Source organism: Salmo salar, chromosome 16, assembly GCF_965601325.2.
Source record: "Salmo salar chromosome 16, fSalSal1, whole genome shotgun sequence".
In the NCBI taxonomy this organism is placed as follows: domain Eukaryota; kingdom Metazoa; phylum Chordata; class Actinopteri; order Salmoniformes; family Salmonidae; genus Salmo; species Salmo salar.
Window position 1 is genome coordinate 17,138,256 of NC_138306.1, and position 24,337 is coordinate 17,162,592.

Consider the following 24,337-nt stretch of genomic DNA (forward strand, 5'->3'; position numbering starts at 1 on the left):
GGGATGACATCATCGATGCACTTATTAATGAAGGCGGTGACTGAAGTGGTAAACTCCTCAATGCCATCAGATGAATCCTGGAACATATTCCAATCTGTGCTAGCGAAACAATACTGTATCTTAGCATCCGCTTCATCGCACCACTTCCATATTGAGCGTGTCACTAGTCGAGTGTAGTACATTAAATAGGATTTTGTTTATATTTCAAAAAAGAAAAAAAACAACATATCTGATATGATGACAACTGTACCTTGTATCTTTTCCTGGGATACAGTAGGCCTTTTCAATCTCCTCCACATTGGGCAGGTCTCTCCAAGTCACTCCATCTCTCTCTAAGATCTGCCATTTGTAAGGCAGGTGGTAGTGGATACGGACACACTTCTCTGACCGAACACACAGCCACAGAAACACATGTAAACACTTCAAACACAGTACTGTAAACTAAAATGTTGATAAAGTAGGTTTAGTTCATGTTACCTTTGAAGCTACAGTGTCTGCGGATGAAGAACAGGCAGATTTCATTCCTGTCGGTCTCACTGATGGAGCGGGACGAAGGCTTACGAGAACGCTCTTTCCCAACTGGCTCTATGGCTGAAGCAGGGGAGGGTACTACAACTAGACACAGGACAAACACAGTTACTACATTATATTACAATGATATTTCCATGGATTCTACCTTGTCATTTCCTTACCAGATGGCTTTTCTTCGTGACCCTGACCGATGATGATGAATTTGTTATTGTAGATCTTGTCGAGGATCCTGATGTTCTCTTGGCTGAATCCTCTGCCATTTAGGATCTTCATGGTGGTGGCGTCAAATGTGTGGGCCCTCTTACATCCAGCACCAAACTTACAGTCTCCCTGGAGGAAGTGCAGGCAGAGGTGGAGGCTGGTGCAACTGGTTTTAAATTTGCAGGAGCCATGCTCACCAACACCCTTGTTGTAATGGGAGCAGATCTGGAAAGAGTTGAAAAGAGATGGTAAAACATCCATATACTACTGTAGACAACATGCAATTAACATTTGGCAAGGTATTTGGCAAGTCATACTCATTTTCCTCATACAAGTAGGCCTACATGAATATCTATAGAAGTTGAAAAACAGGACTAACTGTGAATGTGAAACTTGCAAAAGCCAGTCACCAGTCAACCGATTGGTACATGGCTAGACCTGAAATATGTTTGATATGTGTAACAATACGGCAGGTGAAATGAGGACAATGGAAGGCATACCCTTAAAATGGCAGGTAATTCAAGATAGGAAACAATTAGGCAGCCAGTACGATGCAAAACACTTCATTTAAATATTTCCAGAGAAAACATAAGTAGAAGCAGATCAGCCGATAGTTTACACGTGTCTGCATGTTCCATGAGGTTGAATATAAGACTGAAGACCTTTTAAATGCCACTTGGAATGCAATGTAATACAAATTCTGAGGTCTGTGCACACCACATAACTGCTAATATTCCCCTCCAAAAATTAGTCCATGTTGGCAAAAAGTAGTATTTTTAGGGCTAGCTCTTTCACCAAAGGCTATAGCCTACATGGCTCATATTATTAGGGAGGTGGCCTTTTTTAGCAATGAGCATTCTCCTATAGCCTAACCGATGTACAGTAGTAGCATAGCGGTTAGGCTATAAATGGCTGAAGCATGGAGTTGCCCATCTGCATTTGTTTAGGCTACCCCAATGGGCTAATCGTTAGCTAGATCCCAATTTCTAAGTGTTCAGAATGTTGGCTTCAATACCAATACCATCTATAATGATACTCAATAACATAACCATACCACTGTGAACAAATGCCTTAAAGTCAAATATTACAGCACCGTTACTGTATAAAACCTGTGGTCAGCTCTCCGTCTGTGCAGGATTTTGATCCAGCCCTGCTTAAACACAGCTTGACAAGGTCCTGTTGAGCAGTTGATTTGTAGAATATGGCGTGCTAGAGTGGAGCTGGAACAACAAGTCTACACCCAGTGGCTCTCCTGAAGGTAATTGTGCTATAACATTAGAACACTAGCCTACAACAAGCAAAAAGTCTTAGAAATAATTCCCTCATTCAGTGAATCAGGTATCAGATGGCTATACTTCGAAGCAAGGTACTTAAGCGGGAGGGCTCTGACTTTTTCCAGTGCCAAGTAAGACATAGAAGAAGTTAGTTATTTTATCTAACATGTTCAGGGAATGCATGGTGGATATGTGATGTGCAACATGTTAAATAGGATCCAGAATAATCTGATTTACTTTTAAATTGCCTGGATGTTTTTTTGTGCATATTGGCCAAGGCTACATTCTACATAATTTACCACCTGAGGAAGTGGGACCTCAAAACACATTAGCTAGATTGCTAACTCTAAATATGATATTGTTGCTAGATAGCAACGCACCTGATCTAACATTACATTTAATGTCCTACAAAAACATTCCATTGGTAGGCTACTTGATGTAGGCCTATTCACTGCATATGGCGCGCTATGCTCCGTTCCACTGGCGCATGATCTCAATGACATACTCCATTTGTAAAGTGGTGTTATTTACTCTATATTGACAGTTGAGAAATAATGTTTAGAGTCACATAAAGCTGAGACTACTCTATTTTAACAGTAACAGTAGTTACAGTAACAGTCTTTCCTGCAATTACATTTCAAAATGTTGCTCAACTGTCAGTACGCTTCCGTTTATCTGCATCTCTCCCTTTATATTATGTGCAAAGGGGGGAGCGGGAGTGAGAGCCAGCAGCAAAACAGGTACAGGACCATAACTGCGGGAAGTATACTTTTCAGGAGACTGACAAGATTTGGCATGGGTCCCCAGATCCTCAAAATGTTCCACAGCTGCACTATCGAGATCATCCTGACCGGTTGCATCACCGCCTGGTATGGCAACTGCTCGGCCTCTGACCATAAGGCGCTACAGAGGGTAGTGCGTACGGCTCAGTACATCACTGGGGCCAAGTTTCCTGCAATCCAGGACCTATATAAAAAGGCGGTGTCAGAGGAAAGCCCATAAAATTGTCAGAGACTCCAGTCACCCAAAGCCAAGGCAGTTGGCAGTTCTCTCTGCTACCGCACGACAAGCGATACCGGAACGCCAAGCCTAGGACCAAAAGGCTCCTTAACAGCTTCTACCCCAAGCCATAAGACTGCTGAACAATTAATCAAATGGCCACCAGACTATTACATTGACCCCCCTCCATTTGTTTTGTACACTGCTGCTACTCGCTGTTTATTATCTATGCATAGTCACTTCACCCTTACCTACATGTACAAATTACCTCTAACCTGTACCCCCGCACACTGACTCGGTACCTTCTGTATATAGCCTCGTTATTGTTATGTTATTGTGTTACTTTTTAATTTATTTTTAAACTTTAGTTTATTTGGTAAATATTTTCTTAACTCTTCTTGAACTGCACTGATGGTTAAGGGCTTGTAATTAAGCATTTCACGATAAGGTTTACACTTGTTGTATTCGGCGCATGTGACAAATAAAGTTTGAATTGAAGTAGGGGTGCTGCAGCCAACCCTTATAAATCGTTTAAAAAAACTAAATCCCCCACCAGATTAGTTCAGTAGGCCTTTATTACTCCTGTATGAGCGGAGACAAATTCTCCTCAGCATTCCCTCCCCCTCCCAAAACATCTTCCTTGCGGCCATGGACAGGGCAGGGCCATACTTTCATCACAGGAAACAGGTTAATGCACATTACTGTTGACCAAATAATGATTTTAGAAGCAAAATAATCTGGGCAATGTCTATAATATTCAGTTTATCGTCCCAGCTCGTTAATGTTATTGTCTATCAATTTGTATTGGCTACCTTTCGCTGTCCTCTCTCACCTCTGCTAACGACCCGACTCACACGGTAATGTCATGTTTTTGCATTTTAGATAACCCTAACCCTTTTCCTAACCTTATTATCTTAACCTGCTGCGTAAATTCTCCTAAACCTGCTATGAAAAGTCAATTCTGACAAAAGATGGATCCTTTCTAGCCATGACTGACTCGCACGCATGCACGCACGCGCACATGCATGCACGCGCACACGCACACACACACACACACACACACGTGGATAGCTCTCTTGGAAGTGCGCCTGGAGTATTATTTGATGTTAATTATATATATTTTTTCTGTGGTGTCAACAATTAAGCAGCAGCACAATATAACGCAAACACTGTAGTCATCTTAGTCACATTTTTTAAAGACCTTTGAAAACTGAATGTATTACTTTAAGATTTATGACCTTTAAATCAGATACATGAATTTAAGACATTTTAAAGGACCTGCAGACACCCTTTTACATAACATCAAGTTCACAGATGTGCTCCAACTTATGTCGGCTATTCTTTGTAAATATTATCTTTAAACAGTTCACTAAAGTTCTCATGGTACTGGCCGCCTACCTGTTCTCTTAAAAGGGCGACTGCACTTCCTGATTTGGCCTTGTTTTTCATCAACGCTCATAAAAAAATTATAGCGGCCATGACTGAAGGCAAACTTACAAAAGTCCAGAAAGGACATATCAATTGTGGGAATTTCCCAGTACCTATGCTGTTTTCTTAGAAGTAGTAAGCAGAAACAATATAGGGTTAACCATTAGACATGTGTAAACAGAATGTAAGCAGAATCCATGTGATTATGCAAAACTGAATCAACACAGGCCTAGTCATTTTGGGTCAGGCTTGGTCTTATGAAGGCCTTTGGACAGGAAAATTGGTTAATCAGTTAATGGCACCATTAGACATAAACTTGCAGTAGGAGTGTGCATGTCTGTTTATTTTTTGTGCCATTGCAATGGTCACACCACCAATAGAATCTATGCCCTAATGTCTGAGTCAATAAGAGAATGGAAATTAAGCAAGGCAAAAAGATAAGGGTGGCCAAAGCTAAAGGCTATTAATCATTTACATAAAGTGGAGTGACTATGTTAAGTAAGGGTAAAACTGTATAAAAGGAGAGTGCTGAGACTGTAAAGATCAGTTGCTTAATGAACCAGCTTGGCTTCTGTTACTTTGTAAAAAAGTATATTTGAACTCACAGGCTCCGGTATTTGAGAAATATTATTGACTGAATATTTCCACGACACAAAAAAAGAATGCCCTCGTTATGTCGAGATCACAACTTCTCATGATCACTACATAAAAAAAAACAACTTTTATAGTATACAGTGGGGGAAAAAAGTATTTGATCCCCTGCTGATTTTGTACGTTTGCCCACTTACAAAGAAATGATCAGTCTATAATTTTAATGGTAGGTTTATTTGAACAGTGAGAGACAGAATAACAACAAAAAATCCAGAAAAACGCATGTCAAAAATGTTATAAAATGATTTGCATTTTAATGAGGGAAATAAGTATTTGACCCCTCTGCAAAACATGACTCAGTATTTGGTGGCAAAACCCTTGTTGGCAATCACAGAGGTCAGACGTTTCTTGTAGTTGGCCACCAGGTTTGCACACATCTCAGGAGGGATTTTCTCCCACTCCAAGTCATTAAGGTTTTGAGGCTGACGTTTGGCAACTCGAACCTTCAGCTACCTCCACAGATTTTCCATGGGATTAAGGTCTCGAGACTGGCTAGGCCACTCCAGGACCTTAATGTGCTTCTTCTTGAGCAACTCCTTTGTTACCTTGGCCGTGTGTTTTGGGTCATTGTCATGCTGGAATACCCATCCACGACCCATTTTCAATGCCCTGGCTGAGGGAAGGAGGTTCTCACCCAAGATTTGACGGTACATAGCCCCGTCCATCGTGCCCTTGATGCGGTGAAGTTGTCCTGTCCCCTTAGCAAAAAAACACCCCCAAAGCATAATGTTTCCACCTCCATGTTTGACGGTGGAGATGGTGTTCTTGGGGTCATAGGCAGCATTCCCCCTCCTCCAAACACGGCGAGTTGAGTTGATGTCAAAGAGCTCCATTTTGGTCTCATCTGACCACAACACTTTCATCAGTTGTTCTCTGAGTCATTCAGATTCATTGGCAAACTTCAGACGAGCATGTATATGTATTCTTGAGCAGGGGGACCTTGCGGGCGCTGCAGGATTTCAGTCCTTCACGGCGTAGTGTGTTATCAATTGTTTTCTTGGTGACTATGGTCCCAGCTGCCTTGAGATCATTGACAAGATCCTCCCGTGTAGTTCTGGGCTGATTCCTCACCGTTCTCATGATCATTGCAACTCCACGAGGTGAGATCTTGCGTGGAGCCCCATGCCGAGGGATATTGACAGTTCTTTTGTGTTTCTTCCATTTGCGAATAATCACACCAAATGTTGTCACCTTCTCACCAAGCTGCTTGGCGATGGTCTTGTAGCCCATTCTAGAGTTGTGTAGGTCTACAATCTTGTCCCTGACATCCTTGGAGAGCTCTTTGGTCTTGGCCATGGTGGAGAGTTTGGAATCTGATTGATTGATTGCTTCTGTGGACAGGTGTCTTTTTTACAGGTAACAAGCTGCGGTTAGGAGCACTCCCTTTAAGTGTGTGCTCCTAATCTCAGCTCGTTACCTGTATAAAAGACACCTGGGATCCAGAAATCTTTCTGATTGAGAGGGGGTCAAATACTTATTTCCTTCATTAAAATGCAAATCAATTTATAACATTTCTGACATGCGTTTTTTCTGGATATTTTTGTTGTTATTCTGTCTCTCACTGTTCAAATAAACCTACCATTAAAATTATAGACTGATCCTTTCTTTGTCAGTGGGCAAACGTACAAAATCAGCAGGGGATCAAATACTTTTTTCCCCCACTGTATGTGGACACCCCTTCAAATTAGTGGATTTGGCTATTATTTCAGCCAAACCCGTTGCTGAAAGGTGTATAAAATCGAGCACACATCCATGAAATCTACACAGACAAACAATGGCAGTAGAATGGCCTTACTGAAGCGCTCAGTGACTTTCAATGTGGCACTGTCATAGGATGCCACCTTTCCAACAAAATGTCTGCCCTGCTAGAGCTGCCACGGTCAACTGTAAGTGCTGTTATTGTGAAGTGGAAACATCTAGGAGAAACAACGGCTCAGCTGCGAAGTGGTAGGCCACACAAGCTCACAGAACGAGACCGTCGTGTTTGAAACTCTTACTACCGAGTTCCCAACTGCCTCTGGAAACAACGTCAGCACAAGAACTGTTCGTTGGGAGCTTAATGAAATGGGTTGCCATGGATTAGCAGCCGCACACAAGCTTAAGATCACCAAGCACAATTCCAAGCGTCATCTGGAGTGGTGTAAAGCTCGCCGCCATTGGACTCTGGAGCAGAAAAAAAAGCTCTCACGTTTCACCATCTGGGAGTCCGACGGATGAATCTGGATTTGGCGGATGCCAGGAGAACGCATCCTGCCAACTGTAAAGTTTGGTGGAGGAGGAATAATGGTCCGAGGCGGTTTTTCATGGTTCGGGCTAGGCCCCTTAGTTCCAGTGAAGAGAAATCTTAACGCTACAGCATACAATGACATTCTAGAGGATTCTGTGCTCCCCACTTTGTGGCAACTGTTTGGGGGAAGGCCCTTTCCTGTTTCAGCATGACAATGCCCCTGTGCACAAAGCGAGGTCCATACAGAAATGGTTTGTCGAGATCGGTGTGAAAGAACTTGACTGGCCTGCACAAAGCTCTGACTTCATCCCCATTGAACACCTTTGTGATGAATTGGAACGCTGACTGCGAGCCAGGCCTAATCACCCAACATCTGTGCCTGACCTCACTAATGCTTGAGGCTGAATGGAAGTAAGTCCCAGCAGAAACATCTAGTGGAAAGCCTTCCCAGAAGAGTGGAGGTTGTTATATCAGCAAAGGAGGGACCAACTCCATATTAATGCCTATGATTTTGGAATGAGATGTAGAACGAGCAGGTGTCCACATAGTTTTTAATAATTTACTGTAAATTCAGCAATTGCACTCGTCATATTACTCTGTAGGCTACTGACCGATGCAAAGCTTCCTCTTTGGTCAGTAGTCTACGGAGTGGTATGAGAAGAGTGCCATCCTCCTGCATCTCACATCTACCTGTAGTTATTGAACTCTGTCATATCCAGGATGGAGTGTCACGCACTCCACCACTCCTGCCACCTGGCTGCACCTGTCCATAACCTGTAATACATTACATATTGTAGATGGAAGTGACTTTATCAGACACTGGAGACAGAACCTCACCCAGAGAGCTGTGCATGTCAGTGAGTGGTTAGACAGCCAAATCCTTAGATTAGGCCAAACAGACAAATAATGCCTTTCCAGTTCTGGTTAGACAGCTGAAGTTGTGTGTAGAGTACAACTTATTTGCATTTGCTAGGTAAGTGTAAGCATACTGTCTTTATAAGCACACCAATATAATGTTTACGGCATAAAATGTTTTGTCTTTGTAACACAAACATCCATTTTTTGTTGATAAATGTATATACATTTTTTACATTTTATTTCACCTTTATTTAACCAGGTAGGCTAGTTGAGAACAAGTTCTCATTTGCAACTGCGACCTGGCCAAGAAAAAGCAAAGCAGTTCGACACATACAACAACACAGAGTTACAGATGGAATAAACAAACATACAATCAATAATACAGTAGACAAATCTATATACAGCATGTGCAAATGAGGTAGAATAAGAGAGGTAAGGCAATAAATAAGCCATGGTGGCAAAGTAATTACAATATAGCAATTAAACACTGGAATGATAGGATGTGCAGAAAATGAATGTGCAAGTTGAGATACTGGGGTGCAAAGGAGCAAGAAAAATAAACAAATAAATAAATAAATAAATACAGTATGGGGATGAGGTAGACTGGATGGGCTATTTACAGGTGCAGTAATCTGTGAGCTGCTCTGACAGCTGGTTCTTAAAGTTAGTGAGGGAGGTAAGAGTCTCCAGCTTCAGAGATTTTTGCAGTTCGTTCCAGTCATTGGCAGCAGAGAACTGGAAGGAGAGGCAGCCAAAGGAAGAATTGGCTTTGGGGGTGACCAGTGAGATATACCTGCTGGAGCGCATGCTGCGGGTGGGTGCTGCTATGGTGACCAGTGAGCTGCGATAAGGCGGGGCTTTACCTAGCAGAGACTTGAAGATGACCTGGAGCCAGTGGGTTTGGCGAAGAGTATGAAGCGAGGGCCAGCCAACAAGAGCATACAGGTCACAGTGGTGGGTAGTATATGGGGCTCTGGTGGCAAAACGGAGGAACTGTGATAGACTGCATCCAATTTGTTGAGTAGAGTGTTGGAGGCTATTTTGTAAATGACATCGCCGAAGTCGAGGATCGGTTCTAGATTTAATTTTGGATTGGAGATGCTTAATGTGAGTCTGGAAGGAGAGTTTACAGTCTAACCAGACACCTAGGGATTTGTAGTTGTCCACATATTCTAAGTCAGAACCGTCCAGAGTAGTGATGCTGGACAGGCAGGCAGGTGCGGGCAGCGATCAGTTGAAGAGCATGCATTTAGTTTTACTTGCATTTAAGAGCAGTTGGAGGCCATGGAAGGAGAGTTGTATGGCATTGAAGCTCATCTGGAGGTTAGTTAACATTGTGTCCAACGAAGGGCCAGAGGTATACAGAATGGTGTCGTCTGCGTAGAGGTGGATCAAAGAATCACCAGCAGCGAGAGCGACATCATTGATGTATACAGAGAAGAGAGTCGGCCCAAGAATTGAACCCTGTGGCACCCTCATAGAGGCTGCCAGAGGGCCGGACAACAGGCCCTCCGATTTGACATACTGAACTCTTATCGGAGAAGTAGTTGGTGAACCAAGCGAGCCGATCATTTGAGAAACCAAGGCTGTTGAGTCTGCCAATAAGAATGTTGTGATTAACAGAGTCGAAAGCCTTAGCCAGGTTGATGAATACGGCTGCACAGTAATGTCTCTTATCGATGGCGGTTATGATATCGTTTAGGACCTTGAGCGTGGCTGAGGTGCACCCATGACCAGCTCTGAAACCAGATTGCATTGCGGAGAAGGTACAGTGAGATTCAAAATGTTCGGTAATCTATTTGTTAACTTGGCTTTCAAAGGCAGGGTAGAATAGATATAGGTCTGTAGCAGTTTGGGTCTAGCAAAGGGATGACCGCGGCAGCTTTCCAATCTATGGGAATCTCAGACGATACGAAAGAGAGGTTGTACAGGCTAGTAATAGGGGTTGCAACAATTTCGGCAGATAATTTTAGAAAGAGAGAGTCCAGATTGTCTAGCCCGGCTGATTTGTAGGGGGTCCAGATTTTGCAGCTCTTTCAGAACATTAGCTATCTGGATTTGGGTGAAGGAGAAGGGGGGGAGGTTTGGGCGAGTTGCTTTGAGGAGCACAGGGCTGTTGACTGGGGTAGGGGTATCCAGGTGGAAAGCATGGCCAGCCGTGGCCACATTCAACCGGAGTTAGGTTTGTGCAACATCCACATGTAGCCTCCACCTGTTCTAGGAATATTAGTAGTTCTGGGATTTGTCCCCTGGGAAAGACCTAACAGCAGACATAAGGAGAGGAGACAAAACTAGCCAGTTGTAGAATATTGTGTTGTAGGCCAGCTGAGCTGACTCAAAACTGGGCATTCAACCTGCAGTTGATACGGTTTCCACGGTAACATGTAACATTATTTACATGATGGGATTAAACATTGAAACTAAGTTGCAAGCTACTTTCTTCACCTTTATTTATGAAACACATTCCAGACACTAGCACTTGCCATCAATGATTTGACAGCGGGGTAGTTAGATAGGATAGCCAGGTGCAGCTATCACAAAGCTATGCTAACTAACGTTAGCTGCTGTCAGCTTCGCTAAACACAAGGTCAGCACAGGCTTTAGAACTGAATTAGCTGACCATCTTGAGATGGCCAGTCATTCAGGAGGGAAGAAGTCCTCAACTTCAAAACTGCTGTACTCGCTACTAACCTTGTTTGTTGTGATTGAATGGCAAAGACAAACCTAAGAAACACCCACATCAAACCACACCCCCAAGACAAATCTCTGAAGTTATTTTGTTGAGATCATCAAAAGTACCACGCATCATCGATTCATTTGTTCAGATGCATGTTGATCGCAATGCTGGGCATTTAAGCCCTGAACAATGCCTGACAGGCAGTTCTGTCTCCCAGCTAACTTGGCTAGTCTTGTGAGCTAGCTAGTTAGCTAGGTGGTCTTGTTGACTAGCTAGCTTGTTATCTATGCTGGTTGTTAGCTTGCATAACTGATGTGTATAATTATAAGGGATACTTCATGTTTTGTGGATAATATAAAAAAATGTACAGTGGCTGAGCTCCATTCCAGACAGGCTGATCAAATTCAATTTCAGTGGCTCATAAGTCAGGTTGGTGCCAGGCAAGGAGGGTCGTTCGGTCAGCCCAACCCATCACTTGGGGCACACTGCCTGCCCTCCAGAACATCTACAGCACCCGTGTTACAGGAAAGCGAAGAATATCATCAAGGACCTCAACCACCCGAGCCACGACCTGTTCACCCCGCTACCATCTACAAGACGGAGACAGTGCAGGTGCATCAAAGCTGGGACCGAGAGACCCTGAAAAATGGCTTCCATCTCCAGGCCATCAGATTGTTAAATAGTCAACACTAGCCGGCCTCCGCCCCCTATAGCCTTCCCTGAACTTAGTCACTGTTACTAGCCGGCTACCACCCAGTACTCTACCCTGCACCTTAGAGACTTCTGCCCTATGTACATAGTCAAGGCTGCGTTGAGACAATGACTTATCAGTGGCCCAAACCCTGCTCAGATAATCCCCACCATTGTGACGCTGAGTGGTCGTAATGCTGCCGCAAATGTACATTGTCCTGGGGCGTTGGCAGTCATAATGTAAGTAACCTAATTTTTGTCCCTCTAACTCCCCTGAATGCCTCTGTCAAGTATACAGCTATTGTATGCTGTAATCATGCACCTATGAACCAGCGATATACTGTTAGCACTGAGGCGGTTTGCCCTAGTAGAAATAAAATCCATTTTATTTGTCACATGCGCCGAATACAACAGTTGTAGAACTTACCGTGAAATGCTTACTTACAATCCCTTAACCAACAATGCAGTTAAGAAAATATAAAGTTACATTTATTCAATGAATATTTTAAGTAAAAAAAATATTAAAAAAGTTATAATAAAATAACAATGAGGCTATATACAGGGAGTACCGGTACGAGTCAATGTACAGGGGTACAGGTTAGTCAAGGTAATTTGTAGGGGTAAAGTGACTATGCATAGATAAAACAGCGAGTAGCAGCAGTATAAAAACAAAAAGGGGGAGAGTATCAATGTAATAGTCCAGGTGGCCATTTGATTAATTGGTCAGCAGTCTTATGGCTTGGGGGTAGAAGCTGTTAAGGAGCCTTTTGGACCTAGACTTGGCGCTCTGGTACCGCTTGCCGTGCAGTAGCAGAGAGAACAGTCTAGACTTGGGTGACTGGAGTCTTTCACAATTTTTTGGGCCTTTCTCTGACACCGCCTAGTATGTAATTGAGGTCCTGGATGGCAGGAAGCTTGGCCCCAGTGATGTACTGGGCCGTACGCACTACCCTCTGTAGCGCCTTATGGTCAGATGCCGAGCAGTTGCCATACCAGGCGGTGATGCAACCGGTCAAGATGCTCTCGATGGTGCAGCTGTAGAACTTTGAGGATCTGGGGAATCATGTCAAATCTTTTCAGTTTCCTGTGGGGGAAAATGCATTGTCGTGCCCTTTTCACAATTGCCTTGTTGTGTTTGGACCATGATAGTTTGTTGGTGATGTGGACACCAAGGAACTTGAAACTCTCGACTCGCTCCGTTGATGTGAATGGGGGTGTGCTAGGTCCTCTTTTTCCTGTAGTCCACAATCATCTCCTTTGTCTTGCTCATGTTGAGGGAGAGGTTGTTGTCCTGGCACCACACTGTCAGGTCTCTGATCTCCTCCCTATAGGCTGTCTCATCGTTGTCGGTGATCAGGCCTACCACCGTTGTGTCGTCAGCAAACTTGATGTTGGAGTCGTGCTTGGCCACACAGTTGTGGGTGAACAGGGAGTACAGGAGGGGACTAAGCATGCACCCCTGAGGGGCCCTCATGTTGAGGATCAGTGTGTGGATATGTTGTTACCTCACCTTACCACCTGGGGGCGGCCCGTCAGGAAGTCCAGGATACAGTGTCAGAGGGATGTGTTTAGTCCCAGGGTCCTTAGCTTTGTGGGCACTATGGTGTTGAACGTTGAGCTGTAGTCAATGAACAGCATTCTCACATAGGTGTTCCTTTTGTCCTGCTGAGAAAGGGAGCGTGATTGAGATTGCATCATCTGTGGATCTGTTGGGGTGGTATGCGAATTGGAGTGGGTCTAGGGTTCCTGGGATAATGGTGTTTATGTGAGCCATAAGCAGCCTTTCAAAGCACTTCATGGCTACCGACATGAGTGCTAGGGGGCGGTACTCATTTAGGTTGGTTACCTTTACTTTCTTGGGCACATGGACTATGGTGGTCGAGAGGTTGAAAATGTCAGTGAAGACACATGCCAGTTGGTCCGCGCATGCTTCGAGTCCACGTCCTAGTAATCCGTCTGGCCCTGCGGCCTTGTGAATGTTGACCTGTTTAAAAGTCTTGCTCACATCGGCTACGGAGAGCGTGATCACACAGTCGTCTGGAACAGCTGGTGCACTCATGCATGCTTCAGTGTTGCTTGCCTCGAAGCGAGCATAAAAAGGCATTTAGCTCGTTTGGTAGGCTCGCGTCACTGGGCAGCTCGCGGCTGGGTTTCCCTTTGTAGTCCGTAATAGTTTGCCTGCCCTGCCACATCCGACGAGCATCAGAGCCGGTGTAGTAGGATTCAATTGTAGTACTGTATTGACACTTTGCCTGTTTGATGGTTCGTCTGAGTGCACAGGGGGATTTCTTATAAGCGTCCAGATTAATGGCCCACTCTAAGAAAGCAGCAGCTCTAGCCTTTAGCTCAGCGCAGATGTTGCCTGTAATCCAAGGCTTCTGGTTGGGATATGTACGTATGGTCACTGTGGGAGCGACGTCGTCGATGCACTCATTGATGAAGCCGGTGACTGAGGTAGTATACTCCTCAATTCAATTGGATGAATCCCGGAACATATTCCAGTCTGTGCTAGCAAAACAGTCCTTTAGCGTAGCATCCGCATCATCTGACCACTTCCATTTTGAGCGAGTCACTGGTACTTCCTGCTTTAGTTTTACTTGTAAACAGGAATCAGGAGGATAGAATTATGGTCAGATTTGCCAAATGTAGGGCAAGGGAAAACTTTGTTCGTGTGCGTCTCTGTGTGTGAAGTAAAGGTGGTCTAGAGTTTTTTTCCCCCTCTAGTTGGACATGTGACATGCTGGTAGAAACTAGGTAAAACAGATTTAAGCTTGCCTGCATTAAAGTCCCCGGCCACTAGGAGCACCACTTCTGGATGAGCATTTTCTTGTTTGCTTATGGCCCTTTACAGCTCGTTGAGTGCAGTCTTAGTGCCAGCATCAGTATGTGGTGGTAAATAGACGGCTACGAAAAATATAGATGAAAACTGTCTTGGTAGATAGTGTGGTCTACAGTTTATCATGAGGTACTTTACCTCAGGCGAGCAATAACTAGAGACTTCCTTAATATTAGACATTGCACACCAGCTGTTAATGACAAATAGACACACCACCACCCCTCGTCTTACCGGATTTAGGTGATCGATCCTGCCGATGCACGGAAAACCCTGCCAACTGTATATTATCCGTGTTGTTGTTCAGCCACGACTCAGTGAAACATAAGATATTACCGTTTTTTATGTCCCATTGGTAGGATCGTCTCGAACGGAGCTCATCCAGTTTATTCTCCAGTGATTCCACGTTTGCCAATAGAACAGATGGTAGAGACGGGTTACCCACTCGCCAACAAATTCTCACAAGGCATCTGCGCCCCCTGTATCGCCATCTTGCGAATGACGAAGATTTGGGCCAGGTCAGGGTGCAACATTATATTCTTCACGTCAGACTCATTAAAGACATTTTCGTCCAGTTCGAGGTGAGTAATCGCTGTTCTGATATCCAGAAGCCATTTTCGGTCACAAGAGATAGTAGTAGCAACATTATGTACAAAATGAGTTATAAACAATGCGGGGGAAAAGAAACCCCACACAAAATAGCATAATTGGTTAGGTGCCCATAAAAAACGGCAGCCAATCCCTCCGCCGCCATTATCCGGCAACTGTATGCAGCTCACTCAGCACTATCAGCTCAAACATAAATATCAGGCATGTCTACCTCTGATAAGCCTCCCAGTAAAGCAATAAAAATAATCTTAGAATTAAAAATAAATAAATAGCCCACATTAACATATGTAGCCTAAGAAACAAGATAACGTTCATACACTATTTCTGAAACTCACTTAGATAATAGCTTTGATATAGTGGTAGCAATTCATGGTTTCAACATCTTCAGAAGAGATAGGAATACCAATGCTGGAGGTGTTGCCATTCATGTTCAGTCATATTCCTGTAAAGCTTAGAGGATCTCATGTCAAATGCTGTTGAAGTAATATGGCTACAGATTCACCTGCCTCACCTGAAGCCCATTCTTGTGGGAAGTTGCTAAAGACCTCCAAGTGCTAACAGTCAGAATTTGGATATGTGTGAAATGTTTGATAATGTATGTGATGTCAACAGAGAGGTATATTTTCTGGGTGACCTACATATTGTCAAGCTGCTCACTGAAGAAAAAGTTTAAAACTGTAAACAGTGCCTGCAACCTGGTTCAGGTTGTCAGTCAACCTACCAGGGTATTTACAAACAGCACAGGAATTGATATACTTTTTACTAATGCTTCAGATATCTGCTCTAAAGCAGTATACAATATAGTAGCCATATCCCGAGCGGCACAGCGATATAAGGCACTGCATCTCAGTGCTTGAAGCGTCACTACAGACCCTGGTTCGATTCCAGGCTGTATCACAACTGGCCGTGATAGGGAGGAGCTCGTAAAAAACGGGCTCCTCCCAATCGCACAATTGGCCCAGCATCGTCAGGGTTTGGCCGGTGTAGGCCATCATTGTAAATAAGAATTTGTTCTTAACTGACTTGCCTAGGTTAAATAAAAGGTACAATTATTATTATTATTTTTTAAATCTTAAAATCTAGGAAAACCAAAGTTCCAAAGGCTGGGCCTAATATAGTGTATACGGAGGTCATACAATACAAGTATTGTAATGATTCCTACAGTATGTTGAAGATTAAAATAATATTTTCTGGTCTGTGGTGTGTAATTAGGAGCAACCAGATGCTGTACTTGACACATTTATGAAAATGCTTATTACAGTTATTAATAATCATGCACCCATTAAGAAAGTGAATGTAAAAACTGAGGCAAAAGGAATGGAAAATAAGTTTGGCTGCATCACTCTGGATAGGAGGCTGTTAGATGACTAATGTGATGTAGTTGTTGAGTGGCTTCACTGCAAGTATATTGTATGTTTTAAATTAAAAATAAATTAAAAATATATATAGATATATAAATTTAAAAAAGTCTGGCTGCACAGCCGATTGGCAAAGTACTGTAAATTGAGAAATCATGTGACTACACTGAACAAAAAGACTAATAAACTGTACTATGAAATAAAGTACAATTATATAATGAATAATAGTAAAGCCTTAAAATGAAATTTTACGCAAAAAAACTCCATTCATTGAATCAGATGTCCCATTCATCACAAAACCCATTGATATTGCCATCTACTTAAAACATCTACTTAAAAAAAATATATATTGGCAAGATTAGCAAATGTAGGCATGATATGCTAACAACATATGTGACCGACCAGCTTGATTCTGCTTATGTAGAAACATTTGAAATTGTGTATTTTTTTTTACATTGTTCAACTGTAGTGTGTGATCCAATGTGAAAGTAATTCTGTTTTTGAAAGTTGATAAACTTGTAACCTGACTTTTGAGAAAATGGCCTTTGAATGGATGTTTTGGTACACCTACTGGAGAGCTCTTCTTTGTCAACATCCATTTAGCAACATTCACACCCTCTTAAGCTTTAGCCCCACACATCTCTTTAAGGGTTGATCCGATCATTCTGTCCTAACAACAGTAGTCAAGCACCCAAGCTAACTGGCTAATGTTGGCTAGCTAATTCCAAACAATTGTGTTATCCAGAGCGTTTGTGACTGCAACTGTGCTGCTGGAAACAATTTATGCCTTTTTGCAAACATTTACTGACACTGGCCATATTCAACGGGTGTTGAGCGTATGTTAATTCGTCAGTTATTTTGCGCTCTGGCACACTCATACCAGAGTACTCTAAAATTGGAATTTAGCAGTTATGTCTATCAACAGCTATCGCAGTGACATCATGAACATTCTATTGAAATGGATACTTGCATATTGGAGTCTTTTGTTAAGACATGTAGCTAGCTAGCTAAACAATTAACCATAATCTCAACTCATGACGTTACTACCCTGCATGAATCTGCAGGTTGCTAGCCAATCAGGTTCAATGTTAGTTATAGCCTAATGTTAGCTAGCTAACAAAGCAAATGGCTCTGAGAACCAAATAATATTACTACACAGATCATACACATAACGTTAGCTAGCGAGCCAGCCAGCTAATGTTAGCTAGCGAGCCAGCCAGCCAGCTAATGTTAGCTAGCTAGCTAACAGTACACTTTAACTTGAAATGAAAACTTCCTGACAAAATTAGAACTGTGTAATATCTGAAAATGTAGCTAGCTAGACTATCTTACCCGTATACATGGATGGACCATTCTCCCTCTCTGTCACGGATGCCATTATTATTATGAACCTACACATCCATGCATATGACCAAATTATGAAAGACAAGCATTGTAATTCAGAATTCCGTAACGTGAGTGTGAAAAAAAAAAATGTGTCTAACAATGGCAAGCCACCTGGGACTAACAACATGGATTGAAAATTACTGCGAATGATAGTGGAGAATATTGCCACTCCTATTTGCCATCTCTTCAATCTTAAGCCTACAGGAAAGTGTGTGCCCTAAGGCCTGGCGGAAAGCAAAGCACACTTTACTGGCTCAAACAGCTGACCAATCAGCCTGTTACCCACCCTTAGTAAACTATTGGAAAAAAATGGTGTTTAACCAGATAGCATTGTATTTCACAGTAAACAAATGAACAACAGATTTTCAGCATGCTTATAGGGAAGGGCATTCAATATGTACAGCACTTACACAAATGACTGATGATTGGCGGACAAATTGATAATACAATGATTGTGGGAACTGTTTTGTTAGACTTCAGTACAGCTTTTGACATTATCGATCATAGTCTGCTGCTGGAAAAACTTGTGTTATGGCTTTACATCCCCTGCTATAATGACCTGTCACTGACTCTGGGTAAAGCCTGTGTGTCTATGTATGCTGATGACTCAACACATCAGCTACCACAGCAAATTAAATCACTGCAACACTTAAAGAGCTGCAGTCAGTTTCAGAATGTGTGGCAAGAAATAAGTTAGTCCTAAATATTTCAAAAACTAAAAGCATTGTATTTGGGACAAATCGTTCACTAAACCTCAACTAAATCTTGTAATGAATAATGTGGAAATTGAGAAGGTTGAGGAGACTAAACTGCTTTGAGTATCCCTAGTTTGTATACTGTCATGGTCAAAACATATTGATGCAAAAGTAGCCAAGATGCGGAGAGGTCTGTCCATAATAAAGCGCTGCTTTGCCTTAACAACGCTATCAACAAGGCAGGTCTTACAGGCCATACAGTAGTTTTGTTGCACCTGGACTACTTTTCAGTTGTGTGGTCAGGTGCCACAAAGAGGGACTTAAATGTTCACAGAGAGCTAACATTAAGGTCTGTCCATGTTAAACTCTCCTGGCTCAAAGTAGAAGAGAGATTGACTTCATCACTACGTGTATTGACATGTTGAATGCACCGAGCTGTCTGTTTAAACTACTGGCACACAGTTCAGACACCAATGCATACCCCACAAGACATGCCACCACAGGTCTTCACAGTCCCCAAGTCCAAAACAGAGTATGGGAGGCGCACAGTACTATTCCACATCAAGTAACTCATGCAAAAAGTAAATAATTTTTTTTTTTAAACGGATTAAAATGAATCTTATGGAACAGCGGGGAATGTGAAGAGACAAGCGAAATAGTTGCCTTTGCATCAAGGATAAAGGTGTAGCTAAAGGTGTAGGTGTAGCTTTGAGAAACTAACTTTGAGAAACTAACAAGGTTAGCTAGCCAGCTGTATTCGTTCGTTCGCGCCGTTTTCCCAAACGGCGTCAACACCACAACACCACAGCCACTGCTAGCTAGCCAACTTTACCAACTAGCAGTACTGTAGAAACTAAATACATTACAACGGAACGATTTGATTAGTGTAATGTTAGCTAGCTACATAGTTGTCTCTGTATCAAAGATAAAAGATAAAGGTAAACGCAGTCACTGCTAGCTAGTCAACTCTACCAGCTAGCAGTACTGTATCATTTTTAGTCAATAAGATTTTTGCAATGTAAACTTAACTTTCTGAACTTTCGAGATGTGTAGTCCACTTGTGTAGCTAGCAGGACTGACTTTGTGTTAGCTAGCCAATGTTTAATTACTTCTGCGTTATGAAAGGAACTAGACACGGACAAGAATGATCCATTGGTAGTTTGTTGTAACCAAGTATTGGTGCTAACCGTGTGTTATTGGATGCTAGCATGCTAGTTAGCTACGCCGTCATAGGACACGGTGCACTGGGTGGGTTTCACGGAAGAATACCGTACCAAGTTATCTAGCTGAATAAACTAAGTTTGAGCCTATTCCTGGAAACATTGAACCACTGTAGTTTACATCAATTATCATTTCTAAAGTGGAAGTTGGAAAAGTTATATTTGTGTGTTTCAGTGAATGGTTAGTGAGGGAGGCCCTGCTCTCTCTTCCCCAGTTGTTTAGTTAATTTTCATTCCAATCTCCTTTGCATTAGCGTAGCCTCTCCTGTAGCCTGTCAACTATGTGTCTATCTATCCCTGTTCTCTCCTCTCTGCACAGGCCACACAAACGCTTCACACCGCATGGCCGCTGCCACTCTAACCTGGTGGTCCCAGCGTGCACGACCCACGTGGAATTCCAGGTCTCTGGCAGCCTCTGGAACTGTCGGTCTGCGGCCAACAAGGCAGAGTCAAAAGTCTGGACAACTAATCATTCCAGGGTTTTTCTTTATTTTTTACTATTTTCTACATTGTAGAATAATAGTGAAGACATCAAAAGAATGAAATAACAAATATGGAATCATATAGTAACCAAAAAAAGTGTTACACATCAATATATTTTTAACATTTGAGATTCTTCAAAGTAGCCACCCTTTGCCTTCACAGCTTTGCACCCTCTTGGCATTATCTCAACCAGCATCATGAGGTAATCACCTGGAATGCATTTCAATTAACAGGTGTGCCTTGTTAAAAGTAAATATGTGGAATTTCTTTCCTTCTTAATGCGTTTGAGCCAATCAGTTGTGTTGTGACAAGTACCATCCGTCATTTATTTTAATGACGGATGGTAAACGTTTATGAGAGCAGGCATGTTGTTTTCGGTTAGCCGACGAAGCACCCGAATGCTAGCTAGCTACCTAACTTAGCAAATTCAGGTTAGTTATCATACTGTACCTTTGTCTGAGTTGAAATGAGTTGGCTAGCTAGCTAACGTTAGTTAGTTAATGTTAGCTAGCCAGTTCAAGTTGAAAAATTATTGAAAGCAAGCTGGCTACATTCTATGATTAGCTAGCCTCCAAGTGCCTGCCCTGTATTGACCCTGAATGCCAATGGCCTACAGTTAGCTGTTGTTAGCAAGGTAGCTAGCTAGCATGAGCTATGCACATCTTCCTGTAACATGCTACATCAAATTACACGTTAGCTTGGTGTATTTAGCTAGCTACAGTATCATTCCAATTTCATCTGTGGTATCATAGCTAGGCTGGCTCACTAGCATTATCAAATAATGTATAACCAAAAGTAGATACTAGCTAGCTAATAACAGCGATTTACTTTGCTAATATACTCACCAACATCAGTGGTTTGACAGTTGATAGGCATCAGAAATGACTGTCATATGTAATCCATTGCATCAGAAATGATTGTCATATGTAATCCATTCCTGGCCATCGGGCAATATTGTTGAAATGCATGGAAGATGGCATCAGCTTTATGGAAGCCCATTTTCACTCCTATTTGCGGAGCGAAATGTTCGTGCATTGCACTCATGCAGACTTGACAACAAAATGTCCACATGGCAGCTGGGCGCATCATTGGTAAAAGTGGGCATGTGACTAATCCATACCCAACCCTCTAGTAAGTCGCGATGAATTCACAATTTTGACACTATAATTAATGTTTCACTCATATCGATGCCACATAGGCCATTTAAAACCAGAGAAGTTCATTCTAAGGGCCAGTTGACCTTTAATAAACAGTATGACAATAATTCCAGCTATTACAGAGTAAGGAGGTGACCTTACAGTATTACCTTATTGCTAAACTTCCCAGTAACCTATCCAATCTTTTTAGATCCACTAATTGGTTGAGGTAATTTTGGGAGCCACCCACCTCAGGCATCAGGTAGGGGTCGTTCTGCAGCAGTAGTGGAAACAGCTCTGCTTCCCCCAGATCATGGTGACCCAAGCTCCTTATAACAGCTGTGTTGTGTGGGGAATCTAGACTGTGGGCATTTTTGCACTTGTTCCTTGAGTTTAAAGACAAATGTGAACAATGTAAGTACACTGACAAAAGATGAGCAAATTAAACCAAGACAACAGAAGAGTCACATGACTAACTTTCAAGCATTAGTCAGGTCAACAAATGCTGTTGGCTCCTCAGCAAAAATATGTTGTTGTTAGCTACTATATCTATTCACAGCTTATGAATCTGATACTCATTGTATGAGATACCAAATGAATGAGTCACAGGGCCAGTTACAACAGGTGTGTTTGTGGTCAAAGTGTAACAATATCAGATTCTACACCCGAATTATCAACAGATTATACTAAATTCGGTTTACCATTTAGGTAAAATGTTTTTTTATATTGGATATTCAGCTCTCTCTGTCAATAGCTCTTAAACAAATCGTGCCGTGACTATGAAAATGATATATTCTGAATCAAGGGAAGATGGAGAAAAATCCACACCTTTTTTGTTGTTGAAATGTAGATTTTATTTTTCTGGATTTCAATCTTCAATAGCTCTTAAACAAAGTGTGCCGTGACTATGAAAATTACATATTCTGGATCATGGGAAGATGGCGAAAAAACAATTCCATTGGGGGGGGGGGGGGCTCCATCCTCCATCTCCCTTGATTCAGAATACATCATTTTCATAGTCACAGCACGCTTTGTTTAAGAGCTATAGAAGATTTAAAATCTAAGAGCTATTGAAGATTTTGATGGATTTCAATCTACATTTCAAATAAAAAAATACATGGATTGTTCTCCATCTTCCCTTGATTCAGAATATTTTTTTCATAGTCATGACATGATTTGTTTAAGAACTATTCAAGATTTTAATTCAATTTTTGTTATTAAAAATAAAAGTAGCGGATTGTTCTCCATTCACCCGATTCAGAATATACCATTTGTATAGCCATAGCATGCCTGGTTCAATAGCTATTGATGAGAGAACAGAATATCCAGTATAAAACTAATTTTACCTCAGAGTATTTACCTATATGAAACATCTGCAGTTCCACTATGAGATAAAACAAATTGTTTATATAGTCTCACAGAACATGACACCTACCCGAACCTGCAGTTACCGCATACAAAGTATCTGCACAGGTGTAAGTTCTCGCAATGAAGACACTCGCCAGGAGGGCTTTGACAGACTCGCAGTGAAGTCTTTGCAACAATAACACTGTTCTGGCTCATAGCGAGACGCGAGGCCTTTCCTTCGCCTTTACTGATGGCATATTTTTCTCTGTCACAAAGTATTCCAAGTAGGACATCATCTGCAACAGTGAACTTTTGACCAACTATCTGGTCAAGCCGCTTGAAGTCCAAGCATCCTTGATTTCCACACAGAATTTTTGTTACATATTGAGACACGATAGACGACATCGTGTTTCGGTAGCAGGGAAAAAGAGATTTTATGATCCTCACCCAATTTGCAATTGGTCGTCAGTCACACTTACGGAGAAACGAAACTGAAAGTCAAAGTTCGAGTCGTGCCCTTTAAACCGGTTTCCACTAGATTTCACAGCCATAACGTCAAAATGTTCTATAATATTGTAAAAATTCATGAAAAAAATATAATTTTGTCGTTTTGGTTAGGCACAAGGTTAGCAGTGAGGTTAAGGTTAGGTTTAACATTTAAAGTAGCAATAGGCGGGGTTTATGACTGTGGCTGTGGAAGCTAGTGACCAGGTCCTAGGGACGACACTTTAAACCTCTGCTTTCAACATGGACTATTTGGTAGTTGTTGAAAATTCACAGCACCAGGTCCTCTGTTTATATGACTAACATAGGATTTTGCATAACCTCTGCTTTTTATTCCACTGTGTTATGTAAAACATGAAATACATAAAGTCATGTAATAATACCTAATGGTCACACGATGGCATTACAGTATAGCAATGAACAACAGAACTCCGCAGACAACTTTTGTTACGTGTCAAGCTGCTTCTACAAAGTATTGACTCAGGGGTGTGAATACTTATGTAAATGAGACATTTCTAATAAATTACTAAACATTTGTAAAAACATGTTTTCACTTTGTCAATATGGGGTATCGTGTGTAGGTGGTGGAATTTTTTAAAATATTTAATCCATTTTGAATTCAGGCTGTAATACAGCAAAATGTGAAATAAGTCAAGGGGCATGAATACTTTCTGAAGGCACTATATGCAGCAGCACTAACTCTACGTCAGACTTAAATATGGGCTAGCCGCTAGAGAATAAGGAACTCATAATGGCATTTACTATATGTAACCCCTTAATTTGCGTGCATTGAATGGTGCGGTTTATTCTTATGGACTTTCAAACATATCAGCTTAGGTCTTATACAGTTGAAGTCGGAAGTTTACATACACCTTATGCAAATACATTTAAACTCAGTTTCACAATTCCTAACATTTAATCCTAGTAAAAATTCCCAGTTAGGATCACCACTTTATTTTAACAATGTGAAATGTCAGAATAATAGTAGAGAGAAGGATTTATTTCAGTTTTATTACTTTAATCACATTCCCAGTGGGTCAGAAGTTCACATACACTCAATTAGTATTTGGTAGCATTGCCTTTAAATTGTTTAACTTGTGTCAAATGTTTCAGGTAGCCTTCCACAAGCTTCCCACAATAAGTTGGGTGAATTTTGGCCAATTCCTCCTGACAGAGCTGGTGTAACTGAGTCATGTTTGTAGGCCTCCTTGCTCACACACACTTTTTCAG

The 24,337-nt window shown here is 41.9% G+C and overlaps 1 protein-coding gene across 1 annotated transcript in view; it reads right to left on the reverse strand.

Annotated features, from left to right (window-relative positions):
• Positions 1 to 23,093, reverse strand: part of parp12a (poly (ADP-ribose) polymerase family, member 12a) — a 30,090-nt gene extending 6,997 nt beyond the window's left edge. The window contains exons 1-5 of the mRNA XM_014147896.3: positions 22,692 to 23,093; positions 21,507 to 21,642; positions 693 to 957; positions 478 to 615; positions 251 to 383 (exon numbers count right to left, since the gene is read on the reverse strand). Coding sequence (XP_014003371.1) covers positions 251 to 383; positions 478 to 615; positions 693 to 957; positions 21,507 to 21,642; positions 22,692 to 23,008 — 989 coding nt within the window. The 5' untranslated portion in view covers positions 23,009 to 23,093. The remainder of the gene's footprint in view (positions 1 to 250; positions 384 to 477; positions 616 to 692; positions 958 to 21,506; positions 21,643 to 22,691) is intronic.
• Positions 23,094 to 24,337: the final 1,244 nt, after the last annotated feature.